We start from the raw sequence: 15,424 nt of genomic DNA on the forward strand, positions 1-15,424 counted from the left end.
CTCTTTTTTTTGTTTGTTTTTGGTAATTTAAGTTCCTATTTTCAGTCGTTGAAACTGCACTTCAGTGAGCAGAAAAAAATGCCAAGCAAACTAATGGCTGTAAAAGCATAAACTGCATGTGTGGGCATCAATTACTGAGCCTCATTTTAATGAGGTGTTGTACAAAGAGTTTTAATACATTTTGTAAATAAAACTGTAAAGAAAAAACAAGAGCCCTCTGATCTTTTCAGCGGAGGAGAGTCCCAACCTACCCATGTCCCTTTGGCCAGGCAGCCCTTGCTCTCTTTATTTGGGATGCTCCACGGGTGTTTCATTTGGGGCTGGGTGATGCCACCGATGCTTTGCTCATAACACTGAACCAAGGACATTGCTGGGAAATGCCTATTTCTGTTGCAGTATTCTGCAAACAAACTGTTTTCTCGACGCGTGAGGCTGGTTGATTTGGGGCAGGTCCGAGGGCAGCCTGGTGGGGTGGAGGGGACGGGTAGGGGAGCCCTCAGACGATGCTGTGCCCTGCCCTGGAGTGGGCAGCAGCATGGGTAAATAGATTATCCAAATTTGACTATACAGATGTATTTTCCTGCAGCTCTTGCATTTTCAGCAATGCTTTTTAAAAGAAAAACTTGACCAACATTGCAGTCAATCCCAACTCTAATTTTTCCAGGGTACCTCATCCAGTTTGGTTTGTCCAAGTCACCACAAACTGCAAACAATAAGAAGTAATCCTGCTATTAACCAGCCAGTGTGCAAGCTCAGGAATAAGCAACGGCTAAGTAAGAGCAATAAACAGCAATTATTTGACCCTAAACCATCCTATAGGCTGAAGCTCTGGGGTTGTTTTGGGGGGTGGGCAGCACTGTGTGGTGCTGGCCCAATGAGGGTCACGCCGAGAAGCAGAGCCTAGAAAAATGGGTGTTAAGTTTTACTAGTAAATATATACCAGGCCGAACAAGGCAATTAGGGAATAATATAACCAAAAACATTCAAAGTAGTTCACCCAGTTTCTGGAACCATCAGTGGAAGCAAAAGGATCTCTACACTGCTCCAGTTCAGATCTAAAAAAAAGCCAAACTCGTTATAGTTCCTCCTCACAGCAAAGAGCAGCTCTGACAACAAAATAAAATAAATAATGAGCTGTAATATAACCCCCACTGTATTATTATGGCATAGTTCTCCTTCCAAGTTTTTGTGTGAAGCAATGCGACTTTTTTTAAAAAAATAATTATTATTTATGGTTATTAAAAAATAATAAGTCATGGTTATTAAATTACAACATTTATTCGGTGCTCATATTCATCATTTCAGTCTGGAAAATTGACTCTATTTTGCAGGCAGCAATACATAAACAGGCTCTGGATAATGATAGCTCTATTCAATTAAACTAAAGAATTTAAGTACAGAGATAATATTTTCATGGATATTATAAATTCCAAAGTAATATTGACTGAGAACATAGTAGATCTGAAGATGGTATCAGGGCGGACAGTGCTCACAGCACCTCCTGTGCGGTGCCCTGCGGGGAGGCAGGTTTGGCTAAACCCCACGCACACACCACCCCAGTCCTGCTCTGGCTCCGTGCTTGTCATCATTACCTCACCTGTCAACAGTAGGATTACTGAGGCTGGTTTGTAACAAGGCAGCATCCCTGCAACAGCATCAGGAAAAGTGCTTTGCAGCTTACCGCAGGTGTGGGAGCGGGCATGGCGAGGAGCGGCTGGACAACGTGCCGGTACCCGGCGCAAAGGAGCCGTACGCACACTGTACGGGCCATGAACAGCAGAACCGCTGCCCCTTCCGCTGCCAGGCTTTCCACTGCGCTCTGCCACCTGCTGTGGTCGGTAAACCTCGCTGGCAGCACACACATCGCTGGTTTTGCTGGACAGCGTGGCACTGGCCAACTGGTGTGCTGGGCGGCTGACACAAAGGGCAGGATAACGAAGCATGCACATACCAAGTTATTTATATATTGGGGTTTCTAACACTGAAGCGTTAGCCCTAAATTATTTATGATGACTGTGGCCTTTTAGGATGACAGGACATCTTACAGAAGAGCGAGAGGACAAGCTCCCACTCTGCAGCAACCTGTAATGAGGAGCTGGGCGGGGGGAGCTGCGAAGGTGCCATGAGCAGCGAGGCAGCACAGGGCGGGGAAAGCAGAGCCCAGGAGGCACAGAGGCTTCCAGCAGCGCGTCATTTCCAGCTGGTGAAGAGGCTGCTGACATCTCCAAGCAAGCCAGCAGAACTAACACCTAATGGTGAACACTGAGCCACTTTGTAGCAGCAGATGAGGGTCGAAACCAGACTAAGCAGTGGCACCTGGCCTGCCCCGGCAGGCACGCACGGGAGATTCTCCCAGCATCTATTTTTGCTGCAGTTTCAGGTCTTTGTTACCTTATTGTAGTTCCATGTGGTGTGAAAGAAGCAGTGAGGAGCTGAACGCAGCAGCAGCAAACAAGCTGAAGTCAAAAGGAGACGGCTCTGAGGAAGGGCTGGGAAACATGGCGGGTGATCACAGAACTGCCGGCTGAGCTGGTGACTGGTCCGCAATGGGTTAACGGGGCCCAGGCCTCGGTGGCAAGGAAAGGACAAGGCACATAAAGCCTAGGAGAAAAAAAAATGCACAGCACAAAACCACCACCGTGATGCTGGTAATGACTGGTGCTTTAGATGATGTTTAGCACATAAATAAAGTAATTGACCAATTAATGAGCATGTGGCAGATGCTTGATACGCTGTAATAAGTAGGGAAATGTATGCTCTAACACAAGACATTGGCAAAAGGAATATAAAAGCGGAGCTGCAGTCTGTGCAGAGAGCAGGAGTGGTGCCTGTGTTCCAGCAGCGAGCTGGCGTTGGGGGCAAGGCCACAGGTGCTGGGGGGACAAAGGCTTTGGTCATCGCTGAGCAGGGCCCAGCAGGTGGTGAGGAAAAGGGATCATGCCAGAAAACCGCGGGCTGGGGGAGTCTGTGACCGGCCAGCTGCGCCCCCGGCTCCTGTCTCTGCTCTAAAACCCCTTTGGCCATTAAGACTCCAGCAGTGTGTCTGCATTCGCCACCAGCCTGCAGGCGCCATGAGGATGTGGTGACAGCTTCAGCGCTGCCCGTCTGCTCAGCAGCACAGGAGAAGCCACTTGAAAAGCTCGGAGCTGCAGCTGCAGGACACGGGGCCCGGCGCTGCGGTCCCCGGAGCAACACTGACATACAGCGGCCAGGAACCCGCGACCCGGGGATCTCACCCATCCCACAGCCGGCGGTGCATGTCCTGCTGGGACCCCAGGGCTCCCCCAGCACCTGTCCCCCGCTGGAGGAGCCCCAAGGGCGGCAGGACCCCAAAGGAAAGGTGAGGCCCAGCCAGCCCACCCCTTCTCGCTCAGCTCACCCTGCTTATGCACCCGTTGAATCCCGTCTCCATTTGACGAACTCCTTCCCACCCGTGCTGCCGTGACAACCTCCCACACAGGACTGGCTTTTTCTGAGAGGGAGGGGTGTTTGCTGTGTGCTCAGGGAACAGATTTTAATATCATTCGGAGCTTTTCAACAAATATTGGATTTTTATTCCAAATATGGGCTGAGCAGGCTAATTACCAAAAACCTACAAAATTAATGTAGGGGCCACAGTTTGATCTGAGACAAATAAATATAAATGGTATTTATTTAATATTCCCCTGCCCTTTAAACAAGGGAAGTTTGCCATATTCAGGCAAAATAGCTAATTATAAAATAGCTGAAGCTGTGACCTATCACAGATGCTGCAGATTACTCAAAGCAATTATAATATCACATCAGAATGGGTGCTTTATATCAGGTTTTCCCCAGGGTCCAGGACCGTGGCAGGGTGTGCTGGCAGGGCTGCCCTCCCACTCACGCCCCCATCCACCCATTCAGCCCCCGCTGTTCTTCCCCACAACCCTCTCAGGTTTAGCCAGTGGGGTTAATGAGAACGCCAGTGGCACTCCCAGCCACACAACCTGGCCGGCTCTGGACACACAGGCTCTTTCTTTCACCACTTTTTCCAACCCTCTGGGACTCTCTGACCCTTTATTTCCACTCGGGGTCTCTGGCCTTCCCCCCATCATAAGCTGCACTCTGTATACAACTCCATTGCCAAACACGCCTGAACTGTCACTGATGTCTCCACACACATGGCCAAGTCCTTGCAGAGACTCACAGAGGGAAGAAGGACCAGCTTTCTGCTGGAAACTTTTCTTGGAGGAGAAAACCTTCCCATAGGAATGAACATGGCAAAGAGACTGTTCCTGTGGCCCCTTTCAGGCAATCAGGACTTGCAGAGCACATCTACATTATCCCAGCTACAGTGTGTGCATCCACAAAGCACAGTACTTCCCTCCTGGCTGCTGCAGTTCACTGCTGCTGTATCCCTGCGCCTGCCCCACCAGCGACAGGGGCAGCGTGAGCATCCCTCACTCCACATCCCTTCTCCTCTCCCACCGCTGCTCATGGGCCCCTGTGAGCGCCATGCTGCTCCTGCCAGGGCAGGGACGTGGTTCCTTAAAGCTGAATTTTAGACGATTGTTTCAACTATGTTGCTGCCACAGTCCCCTGTTTTGTTTGCAATCACACCATGTTCAGCGGCCCCAGGGTGACCTGTTCCTTTGCCCAGCCAAAGCCCCTCTGGCCGTGGCAGCTCCCTGGGGACACGGCTGCACCGTCAACCAGCCAAAGCCTGGCTCATCCGCGCTCCAGTCCGTCCCAAGGACCGCAGTGACTTTGCTGGAAGTATTTCCTCTTAGACTGCCCTAACGAGCTAATTTAAAGCACCTGTGTATTTAGCTAGGTTATTCACCTTTTTAGTAATTCTTCCTCACCTGTATTTCGCTGTGTAACTCTTGCCCAATTATCTTCCCAATTTCTCTGTGTCTTTCTTGCCCTGTGGGCCGGGGGTTCATAATCTTCTCCAACTCGTTCAGAAATAACCTCTAATTAATAAGGACAAAATTAATCAGAAGAGTTTTAATGATCAAGCGTTTCTTAATATTTAGTACTTTCAAATACAGCTACCAAGACAACACCCCTCTGTGCCGAGTCCCACATTACTGAAGACAAACTGGCCTTCACAGAGCACGAGGGATGCTCAGCTTCTGGCTCAAGTTCTCTTTCTCTGGATTATGTTTAAAACAAAATCCCACAATATTTGGAAGAGAAGTAAACCTCTGTGCTTAACAGTATTAGTACTCGATGCAGAAAAAGGATAGTTCTTCTATCATTATAGTCAGCAAATATTCTATTAGCTACAGGTTTGCTTTTGTTAACGTTGAATCCATGCAAAAATTTATTTCTAAACACTCCTAGGAATAAAACAAATTCATTTGCTTTGTGGGCAATACCTGTAGGCCAAGATCATCTTCTGCAATTAAAAATCTGTCAAGTTACAACTTCTTACAAAGCAGTAATTTTAAGCAGGCAAGTGCTCCATCTCAGTCACATCATCTGCTTTACAGACAACAGTATCACGCTGTCAGTCACGGCAACAGCTCAGATCCCCGTCATCTCTCACAACACCCATGCCCATGGCTTCAGGCACAGACAGGGCATGTTACACACTTTTTTTTAAGCAGAGAAACAGAATTCTCAAAGGGGAAAAAAAATGCTGTACTGCAGTTATTTAAATGTGAGGCCTTTATGGTTTCCGCATAACGTTTTCCCCATTGTCACGTTTTTTGTGAACCATCAGTTGTTTGAACCACCAGTTAAAACAACCAATTCATGGTGAACTTTTATTGGCCTCAATACTGTTGAACACACTGTCAGTTTAGCACAGAAAGTACCTTGTTCTAAACAAGCACTGATCGAGCTCCACGGAAACACCAGCTCGAGGCAAACGCCACTGCCTGGCCCAGCCTGACCTGCTGCTGATGTACAGACAGACTCGTGTCCGTCACCAAAGAGCATCCCTCTGCAGAGAAATGACCCGAGCCCCTCATAGGACTTTGTTGGACAAGGGGAAGAGCAGGAAAAAGTAATACAGGTGTGACACTCCACATAGAACAAAGCAGTGTTGTTTAAACACGGCATATAGCAGATAACAGTTTAAAACAGGATTTATTTTTAATGTCACCCTTATTTCCTTGTGCACTTTTAAAGTTCACATGAACAGAATATTGAATATTTAAATCTATTTAGCATGTTTCTCAGAGCAATCATTAAAAATTAGTTTGTTCTGATAGAGCTGTATTTTATATACTTCCCCATGAGCAAACCCCCTTTCCCAAGCCTGTTCAACAAGGATCGATCTCCCCCTGTGAAGTTGATTTGTATCAATTTCACTAATAAGCATTGATGAACCTCTTTCTGGGAAGACACGGCCAACAGAAAGCATTTATGGGAATCATTACTGTCACAACCATAGCGCTTAGCGGAGGTTGAGCAGAATTAAGGCAGAGCCCAGTACATGTGCAGATGGCAGCGACACAGACCGTGACAGTCCCATGGGCAGAATGGATTTTCTGCTTGTCAATCTGAAAGTGCAACCTTGAAAAACACGGTCATTCTTTCCTGCTAGGGACCATAAAAATGAGAACACACCCCTTTATGTAATAATTCCAGTATTATAGGGACTGGAATACATTAGAGTCCTGGGAGAAGTCGTACCTGCAGGAAATCTCAGTCTTTGTTATCAAGATTATCACTGTCTGTCCACCCCACGGGGCTCCAGGCAAACACAGGGGCAGATGTGCCCAAAGGTTCCCATCCTGCAGGCCCTGTAGCGAGAACTGGCTGCAGACAAACAGTCAGAGATGCACCATCTCCCAAACTTCACCAGAATCTGGCTGTGGCAGCAGCTCCCACTTCCTGGTGGGCACATATTCATCAGGTATTTAAACTGCTGTACCTGAGCCTAAAAAGCTCAGCTTCCAGTAAAACTTTTTAACCATCAAAGAGGGAACCAAGTCTCTAGACAAGACATTGGAATCTCCTCCAAAGAACACTAATGGCAGTTCTTTCACAACCCACGTTTCCTAGTTTAAACAGAGAGTTGTACTGAAGGAAACCCACACTTCTGGGGGGATGGCGGTGGATATCAGGCATGAATGGGATCTGAAGACTTCCAGACCTGAAGATTTCTTAACCAGGTGACATTCGAGATGGCAGCTTTGCCAAAGTGACCTACCATGCTATGTCAGAAGTCAGGTGTTAAAACTAAACTGGGCCACCTGAGTGCAGATATTTTCAAGAAACCCTAAGTCAGTCTAATTTGACTAAATTAGGAAATGGGGGTTGGAGGAAGTGCCAGAGATTTTAATGAGCTTTGGATGAAGGACAAATGCCTCAAGATGTAAACTTGATGGAAGGCAGAAAGGCAAGCCCTGAGCTCCTGGAAACCCCTGGAGCAGGTAAGGTGGTCAGCAAACCACCCTCTGCACCTGTGGGACACAACACACCCAATTCCAGCTAATACCCATTGTTCGTAACAATACACAGCGCAATAAAGTGACCACACACAGAATGATTTACGACCCATTGAGAAAACTATTGTTTATTTAGAAAAAAGGTTACACTGGTAGAATTCAGCAGATAAAAAAATTCTTTTTCTTATTTTTTTTTTTAAAAATGTCGTTGTGAAACTTTTCAGACTAAAGTTCAGCAATACAAAGCTCCTGTAGCTGTAATTGAAACTTAATTTATTTCAGTTTTGAAGAGAGCATTTCCAATCAATCGAAAAACAACATGACAAACAAAAGGTGTGGCAAGGGACAACTGAGCACAGGTTTAGGTTGGGAGGGAAGGGACGGGGTTCATTCTTTGTATCTTTAAACAAGTCAACGTTGTACACAATATACAAATAATCCCTAAGCATTGCATGAAAACAGTGCTCCCACTTACTTTTTTTTTTTAGTCACTGATATTAAAAACAGGCCAAGTAATAAATAAAAACTGAGTTTAAATGAGGTAAATCCAAAAAGGTTCAGTAACTGTTTATTTGTGGTTTTCAAACATCTAAAAGAATGCATTTCAGATTGAAAGAATTACTAAACTCAGGCAGTATTTTCGACAACCTAAAGTGGAACTCTGTACACGAGACCTCATTTGCACTATGGCAACTGTTTGTTTGCAGCACATTGTGCTAAAATATGGAATAGGTAACACTTTCAGCCAGGTACTGAAAATAAATGTGTAAGAAACTAAGCAACAAGTTAAAATACAGTAATGTACAACTCAACAATTAAATCCTCAGCATGGGGAAATAAAGCAGAGAACTGAATAATTTAAGGAGATGCAGATGGGTCCTCTTCATTCACAAATTTCTGTGCAATCTATATTCTGGAAAACACATTTCTGGTCACAGCTGGATATCTTCCCATTTTAATCTCACCTGCAAGGAAGGCACACACAATTGGAATTAGGTGTCGTTCAAATGAAAACTGATCTCGCAGCTGAGCATGTTACTCCATTTGCAATTCAAAGAATGAGGGGGAAAACAAAACTATTGCATCAGTCATTCACTCTCTAACAGCAAGAACTATATTAATGCAAGCACTGCCTTGTAAGTAGTGAAATATCAATTTAAAGATACAAATAAGAAACAAGTAGTCGATTGTGAAGGGAAAAACTCTTGTAGGGGTATAACCCCCTTAAAATGAGTTAGGCAAGAAATAAATGCAGTCAGATGTTGTGCATTAACAATAATGTTATAAAAGATTTAACAAACAGGAACACAGGATTAGATTCCACAACAACCCATTTTTTTCATCCTTCACTAGGCAACCAAAGGGGTGTTGTCAGTATTGCAGGCCAGATGCTCCAGCTTAGCCCATTACACAGCTGGATGTGAATCTTTCTGTGCAACTGACATTCACCTAAGCGTTTGGTGCTTAAATCACGATGTAGTCAGAAAAACACATTTGTGCTTTTCTAATTGACGACAACCCTCATTTTATATTGAATTGCTGGTCAAGGTAAAACTTCACATTTTATTACTAAAGAAGCTGCAAGTCCTCAGTACTGAACTTCATCTACTAAGACTGTTCCCCCCTCCCTTTTTTTCTTTCCCCCTCAAAAGGAACATTTAAAGAAATGGGAAAAAGAGGAAGACCATCCACAGTGATCAGACAATAACAGCTATGAAGGATAAAGAGTCAAAAATATTCTATTAAATTCTTTCCAAAGAATGCTCATAATTTCCAGCTTCGGACATGTTTACAGAAGCATCTTCTATTATTTCAAACAGATCAAACAAATAGTACTCAGAAGCAATAACCAGAACTCCCACCCTGTTTCCCCACCAACACCCTCCAAAGAGGGCACAGTATCCCCACGAGCTTTGTCACACAAAACCCCTCCACACATTTGCCCTCAGCTTCAGTGCCTGAACGCACAACGTCACCAAATGAAACTCGAGGTGCTTTTTCCAATAAACCCCCTTTTGCTTTTTGAGGCCACAATCCATGTGCAGAGACATTTTTTAGAAGATAGTTCTAGCTGATAACAGGATTTCAGCATTCAAATTTTGGGGTTTTGTTTAATTTATTGGACTCTCATCAAAACACTCCTCTGTACATGTTACATAAGCCACCCTATAACCCTCAGGCCTCTTGAAAAAGAATTCCCAACAGGTTTGGTCTCTGTTGTTGTAGTTAGAAGCAAACAGGAGAACGTGGGACTGTGTCACTGTCTCTCCTGACACCTGAAGCGGGCACAGCCAGCACAAGGACCAATGCTCATCTGAGAATCCACAGCCAATAGACCATAACTATTCTCAAACGTGATACCTGTATAGATGAATTTCACTAACAACGAGGCTGCAAGGGACCCTTGCTCCAATAGCAGGATTAACTGGAGCAGGTTCCCGCGGGCTCTGGGTTTGCAGTGCGCTCAGGATGGCAGCTCTGCACCTCTCTGGGCAAAGTGCTACAGGTTTTCACCACCCTCACAGGAAAAAGATCTTTGTCCTCTCCCGTATCTCTAAATGAAATTCACAGCAAATCATGTTTGTGAAAGGTTGCATCACTTTCTAGATCAGCCAAGATAGTCATGAAAACATGGCAAATTTTCAGCCTCATTGATCTTTCTTCAATACGAGACAAAGCAGCACTTGTGTGCTTAAATGTTGTTTTCCCCCTCTCTGTAACAGTATCAGTTTGCATGATAAAAAAGAAAACTCTTGCCTGCCTTATAGCTCAGTAGTCAGAACAATATTACTCTATGAAAGCAAATAATCTCAAAGCAAGAAAAATGTGACTGAATACATTGTTTCTACTTTGTTTCTGCTTGTGTTCACTTCAAGTGCCCACGGAGTCTACGAAGTGTTAACAGAAACAATTCATCAACTCTAGAGAACAAACATGAAAATTATAAAACACTTGCACAATTTGTGAGCAGAGAGAAAAGCCAAATTCCTTGATATTTGTGGAATACTATCAGTTATTTTTGTGTTTACCCAACACATACGTAAATTGTAATATGTAAAGCTGCACACTGCTTTAAGTAGAAAGATCGGTAGCAGTGTGTGACTCGAATTGGGGTGGTCAGGTGAACTAATTAAGCTCACTGGGGCACTTCCCTTCCCAAATAACTGCAAATGAAACATTCCAAGACCCTTAGATGGCTAGATGCAAAGAGGAGAAAACACCCCATCCCCATTACCCTAAAACTATAGTTAAGTTTCCACATATTGACACAGGTCTGAAAAAAAAAATTCAGAACACTGACAGCTTCAAACAACAATTTATTTTTCTAAAAGCTCCAGTCTGAATATGGGTTACTTAAAATAGTTTGAAGTTTCTTTTCTTTCTGCAAATAGTCAATGACTCCATGCGCAAAGTTTTCCTTTGGCTTCTTCCTCCTCAAATCTGATCAGATGAAAGAGTAAGCAGAGATAATGAACTGACTTACTACACTATAGAGCTATTTGGTTTAAAAGCTACTACTTTTTGCTAAAGATAAAATAAGAACACACAAAACTTGAGTTTCCAATATATTAAGCAAGATATTCCTAATTAACAGGGAGATTATCAAGACCGATGACTATCAGATCACATGGATTCACCCTTGGTTTTGTATGGCAACCTTGCTTGGAAAAAGTGCCAAACACGGAACCACACCAAACACTGGTGACCCCCCCCATGTTGGTTTTGGTTTGGGGTTTTTTATTTTGGTCCAAAAAAATGTGAGCATCTATAGAGTTCTTAGCTGATGATGGGGAAAAGTGGTTTTTTCCCTTGGATAAAATTCAGAAAAACAAAACAAACCCAAAACAACAGAAATCCCCCCCAAACCAACCAACCAACAAACCCACTCCTGAAAATCTCCCCAGAACACACAAACAAAATCAAAATCCCCATGCTGGGTAATTTCAGCCCTTTCACAGCTCGGCTGTTTTGTTTGTACATCCTTTACCAGTCAAAAGGAGTCACAACATACACAAGTCAAACAGAGTAAAAAAATTTTTACCTTGCTTAGAACAATCTTCATTATCTGTGCTTGTCTGAAGATTTATGAGTAGATTCAGTGTTAAGGAAAAAAATATTTTACTACATATTATGAAAAAAAAGCTAATTTCCTGTATTTTTCTGCAATGCTGATGTTTAAAAGGATATTGTTTCTTTTCTTCTTTGCCTCCAGTGCTGTCTCGTTTTTCTTTCTTTTCTGCTTTTTCTTTATCATGTCTTGATTCCTTTAAAAACACACATGTGGGAAACAGTTTATTATAGTATACATTGTACAATCTGATTAGAAGGATTATACATATTTAAAGCTATAACTGGCCACAGCTAAAAAAAATTAGTAATCAGGCAGAACTACAGTAATCAGCTTCTGAGATTCCTTCTAGCAGTTCCATGGATAACCGCTGTCACTGAAGAGTTACAACAACTGGGAACTATTGCTTGGTGTTTTACAAACATGACTGTAAGATATTTCCCTGTTCACACAAATAAAAGCTGACACACACACTTGAAAATCTAAATACAAGCAGGCTAGTTTATATGTAAATTAACCCTGTTTTCAATGTACCTCCTCACCAAACCAGTCTGCAAATATAGTAGATTCCTCAACACCTAAAGTGTAAGTTCTGAATTTTTCTGGCTACTGCCAAAATGAACTGTTCCTCCAATTTATTCTGCCAGGAGCAACTGCTGAGCCACAAGATACCAGAATTTCCAGAAGCGTTTCCCTACACATTCACAGAATCTCTTCTTAATTTAGGCAACAAAGCAGCAATAAAACTTAAGTAAAAAATCTAAATGATAGGCTTGTTCTGTCAACAACAACAAAATAAGAATAGCTTATTTTACCTTTTTGCTACCAGAGGAGCTCTTCTCCATCTTTTCTGCTTTAATTGAATCACCTTTCTCTTTTCCTGAAGATTTTGATTTGTTCTTCTCCTTCTCCTTTTCATTTAAGCGAGGGGAATCCGAAGGACTTTCACTTTTGCTGTGTTTCGAAGAACCAGCTAAAAACACAACAGAAAGCTGTAACTCCCAAGTCAAAGCCTAATACTCACTCACACAAAACAAAATACCTACTTGTCCCGTTTTCCTCCTTGCGTCGTTTAGTGGAATCCTGTGGTACCTCCCGGTCACTGTTTGAATGATCCTGGCACCAAATACAATTATGCAGATATTAGCAGATTAAAACAGACTCCTGAAGTAGCACCTGCTCATAATGTTATTTTTGAGAACTAATTTTTGAGTACTTATAATGTAATTAGGCTATTACATCTTGTGTAAAGTTTCCTGAGATTGGTTTTGAAGCGAAGAAGTTTTGAATACCTGACTGTAACCCCACCTTTGAAAAAAGTAACAGAAGAAGAGAGAAACCACCCTGATATGGATCACTTCTGCTTGGATAAGCTGTACAACCGATTATGGTTGCATGACTTTGAACAGAAAGCTTCCCAAGTATATACCAACTTTCTAAACTAGTTCATAAAAATGTCACCAACCCTTTTTCGATCTTTCCTGTCCTTTTCATCTTTCTTCTCTCTCTCTCTGGATCTTTCCCTTGACTTGTCCAAATCTTTCTTCTCCACTTCTCTCTCCTTACTCTTGGACAGTGTTGGAGTAGTGTGGTTAATGTAGTGCTGTTAAATTAAGGTAATATCACCAAACATTAATATGTATTCCTAAGATGCGCAAATAAAACTCTAACATTACAGATCTAGCTCAAAGAGCAAAATTAAATATTAATACGTCACTAGCAAAAAAAAGTGATTAAAGACACCTTCAAACCTGTCATCTATAATTCATTCTATAGCTTTGTTTTCTCAACACTGGAAATTCAAACACACTTTCTTTTAACTGAAACACTTATATTAAATACACACAATGTTGTTCACCAGTATTGTTTGATGCATCAAAACAAATCAGACAGCAGCTGCTACTGACACAGGATATGCAGATTCCCGGCCTGACTTAACACTTGCAGTCTTGCCTGGAATACATGGATGGAATCAGCTTTTAAACAGATTCTAGGCAATTTTTAATGAATAATCTTAATTCACAGAGTATTTAAGGCAATAGTCTGAATAATGTGGGTTTTCATCTGAAGTTATACAGAATTCCACCTTCATCCTAAACTTCAAATACTAAAAGCAGTCGGACATAGGACAGAATTGGTTTTGCTCTGTAATGTGTTCTAGATTGCTGCTTCACTCTTTCTTCTAACCAGTTTGGATAAGCTCTGTAAATCATACTAGTTTTACAAAGCTGAACATTTTTAATATGAACTGGGACTGCAGAGGAGGAGAATAGAAAATAAGTCAAAGTAATGTAAAATATAATACTTGACAAAGTTTTAATGCTATTATAGATACATATATTTACTAGTGTATATATATATAAGGTAGCACATGTATCATATAAATACCAATGCATCAGCGTAACTAATTCTGTCTTTTTAAATACTGTTATATAGTTAGATCTTCTACGAAATATTTTTCATAAAATACCAATAAGCACATTTTATATTAAATGCACCTTTCCTTGGTATTTTATACACTCAGGTTACAGCAACACACAGATATAAATCAGTATACTTTAATCTTTCCCCAGTTCCACAAGCTATCAATTTTATTTAGGAAAAAAATAGTATCTTTTAATGAAAATGTTGTATGTATTTCTTTTTAGAGAGATATCTTCCTTAAGAAGACACCAAAAGAAAGAGGTTAAGTGGAAAATTAGTTTAGAACAATCTAGGAATCACTTGAACCAAAGCACATATTGTTTCCAATAATTTTATTATTTTAATTGAATTAATCCTGTCCTTGTCCAGTTCCAAAAAAAGGTTAACTTACCAAAACCAGATGTTACTGGTCCTATGTTAAAAGTCACACTAACATTAGGTCTCTTTTGCTTTTATTACTTCAGTGGAATTTTATCCTCCTACGCCAGAGACTGAACCTTCCATACTCCTTTCACTAAATACTTTTCTTTCTGCTTTTTTTCCCCCTCACTCCTCTTTTCTTGTTAGATTTCCTACATTGCCATTCCACACATAAATTTATCCTTTTCTGCTGTCAGCTTTTAACAATGACTTGCAGCCCCACTCAGCTGTCCCCCAGAGATGCTTTCCATGTGAGAAAGCAACCTCACAGCCTTCTCTCCTGCTCTGTTTCCTAAGCTCACATGGCTGTCCATGATGGATTCCACTGCTCTTCTACCATCCCAACACAGTTTTAGAAAACTGTGTCCCACGCACCTCCCTTCACAAGAAAAGGCTCCATCAGCTTGCAGCTCAAAACCACGTCAGCTCTGGAGCACTGCTACACGCTGGGGAACCTGGGCAAAGGCCCAAGCAAGAGTCAACACACACCTAACTCAAGCCTGGTACCATTTATTTTATAACCTGCAATGTAAACCAACATTTCAATGGTCTGGCCCCAAAAATTGGGCAAAGTCAGGAATAAATCCACTCTGGAAGCATACAACAGCACTATGCTTCTACTAACTTTCAGTGGAAGCTGAACTCATAGATCTGACAGACTTCTGAATATCCCATTCTTGCCCCAAACAAGTACACGGCAGTAAAAAAGAACATTTAACTTGTCTTAAATCATGTATAGCGAATGTTGTCAAGTGCCTTAAGTCTGTCAGAATGGCACAGAACAATGAAAATCAGTTCATTAAGTGAGAAAGACTAGAAAACAACATTTAGATGAGGAAGAAAAGGGCTGGACACTTCCCATCCCCTGAGCCCTTAACAAACAATAAATCCATGAAGAGTCACACAACTGCAATACACTCCCAGCTCAGTCTATATCAGTGCATTGTAGCTCAATCTAAAATTAAACTTTTCAAATTGACTAGAGAAATAAAGCTGTTTGTGGATCATTTAATTACAAATAGCTCCACTGTCTGCTTGATTACCACCTCCATATGCTAATAAGTAAAAAAAATTAAAATTTAGCTTAACTAATGAAAATTTCCATGAAGTTTCAATTAACCATTTGAACCTTAACTAATACAGT

General features: G+C 42.1%; 1 protein-coding gene across 7 annotated transcripts in view; it reads right to left on the minus strand.

Annotated features, from left to right (window-relative positions):
- Positions 1-7,465: 7,465 nt before the first annotated feature.
- Positions 7,466-15,424, minus strand: part of THOC2 (THO complex subunit 2) — a 47,839-nt gene continuing 39,880 nt past the window's right edge. For all 7 annotated transcript variants that reach the window (XM_065846834.2, XM_071813439.1, XM_071813438.1 and 4 more), the window contains 6 exons: positions 12,902-13,039; positions 12,483-12,552; positions 12,252-12,409; positions 11,556-11,632; positions 11,410-11,457; positions 7,466-8,332 (listed from right to left, as the gene is read on the minus strand). In XM_065846834.2, the coding sequence (XP_065702906.1) occupies positions 11,430-11,457; positions 11,556-11,632; positions 12,252-12,409; positions 12,483-12,552; positions 12,902-13,039 (471 nt within the window). In that variant the 3' untranslated portion in view covers positions 7,466-8,332; positions 11,410-11,429. The remainder of the gene's footprint in view (positions 8,333-11,409; positions 11,458-11,555; positions 11,633-12,251; positions 12,410-12,482; positions 12,553-12,901; positions 13,040-15,424) is intronic.

This window comes from Patagioenas fasciata, chromosome 11 (assembly GCF_037038585.1).
Source record: "Patagioenas fasciata isolate bPatFas1 chromosome 11, bPatFas1.hap1, whole genome shotgun sequence".
In the NCBI taxonomy this organism is placed as follows: Eukaryota; Metazoa; Chordata; class Aves; order Columbiformes; family Columbidae; genus Patagioenas; species Patagioenas fasciata.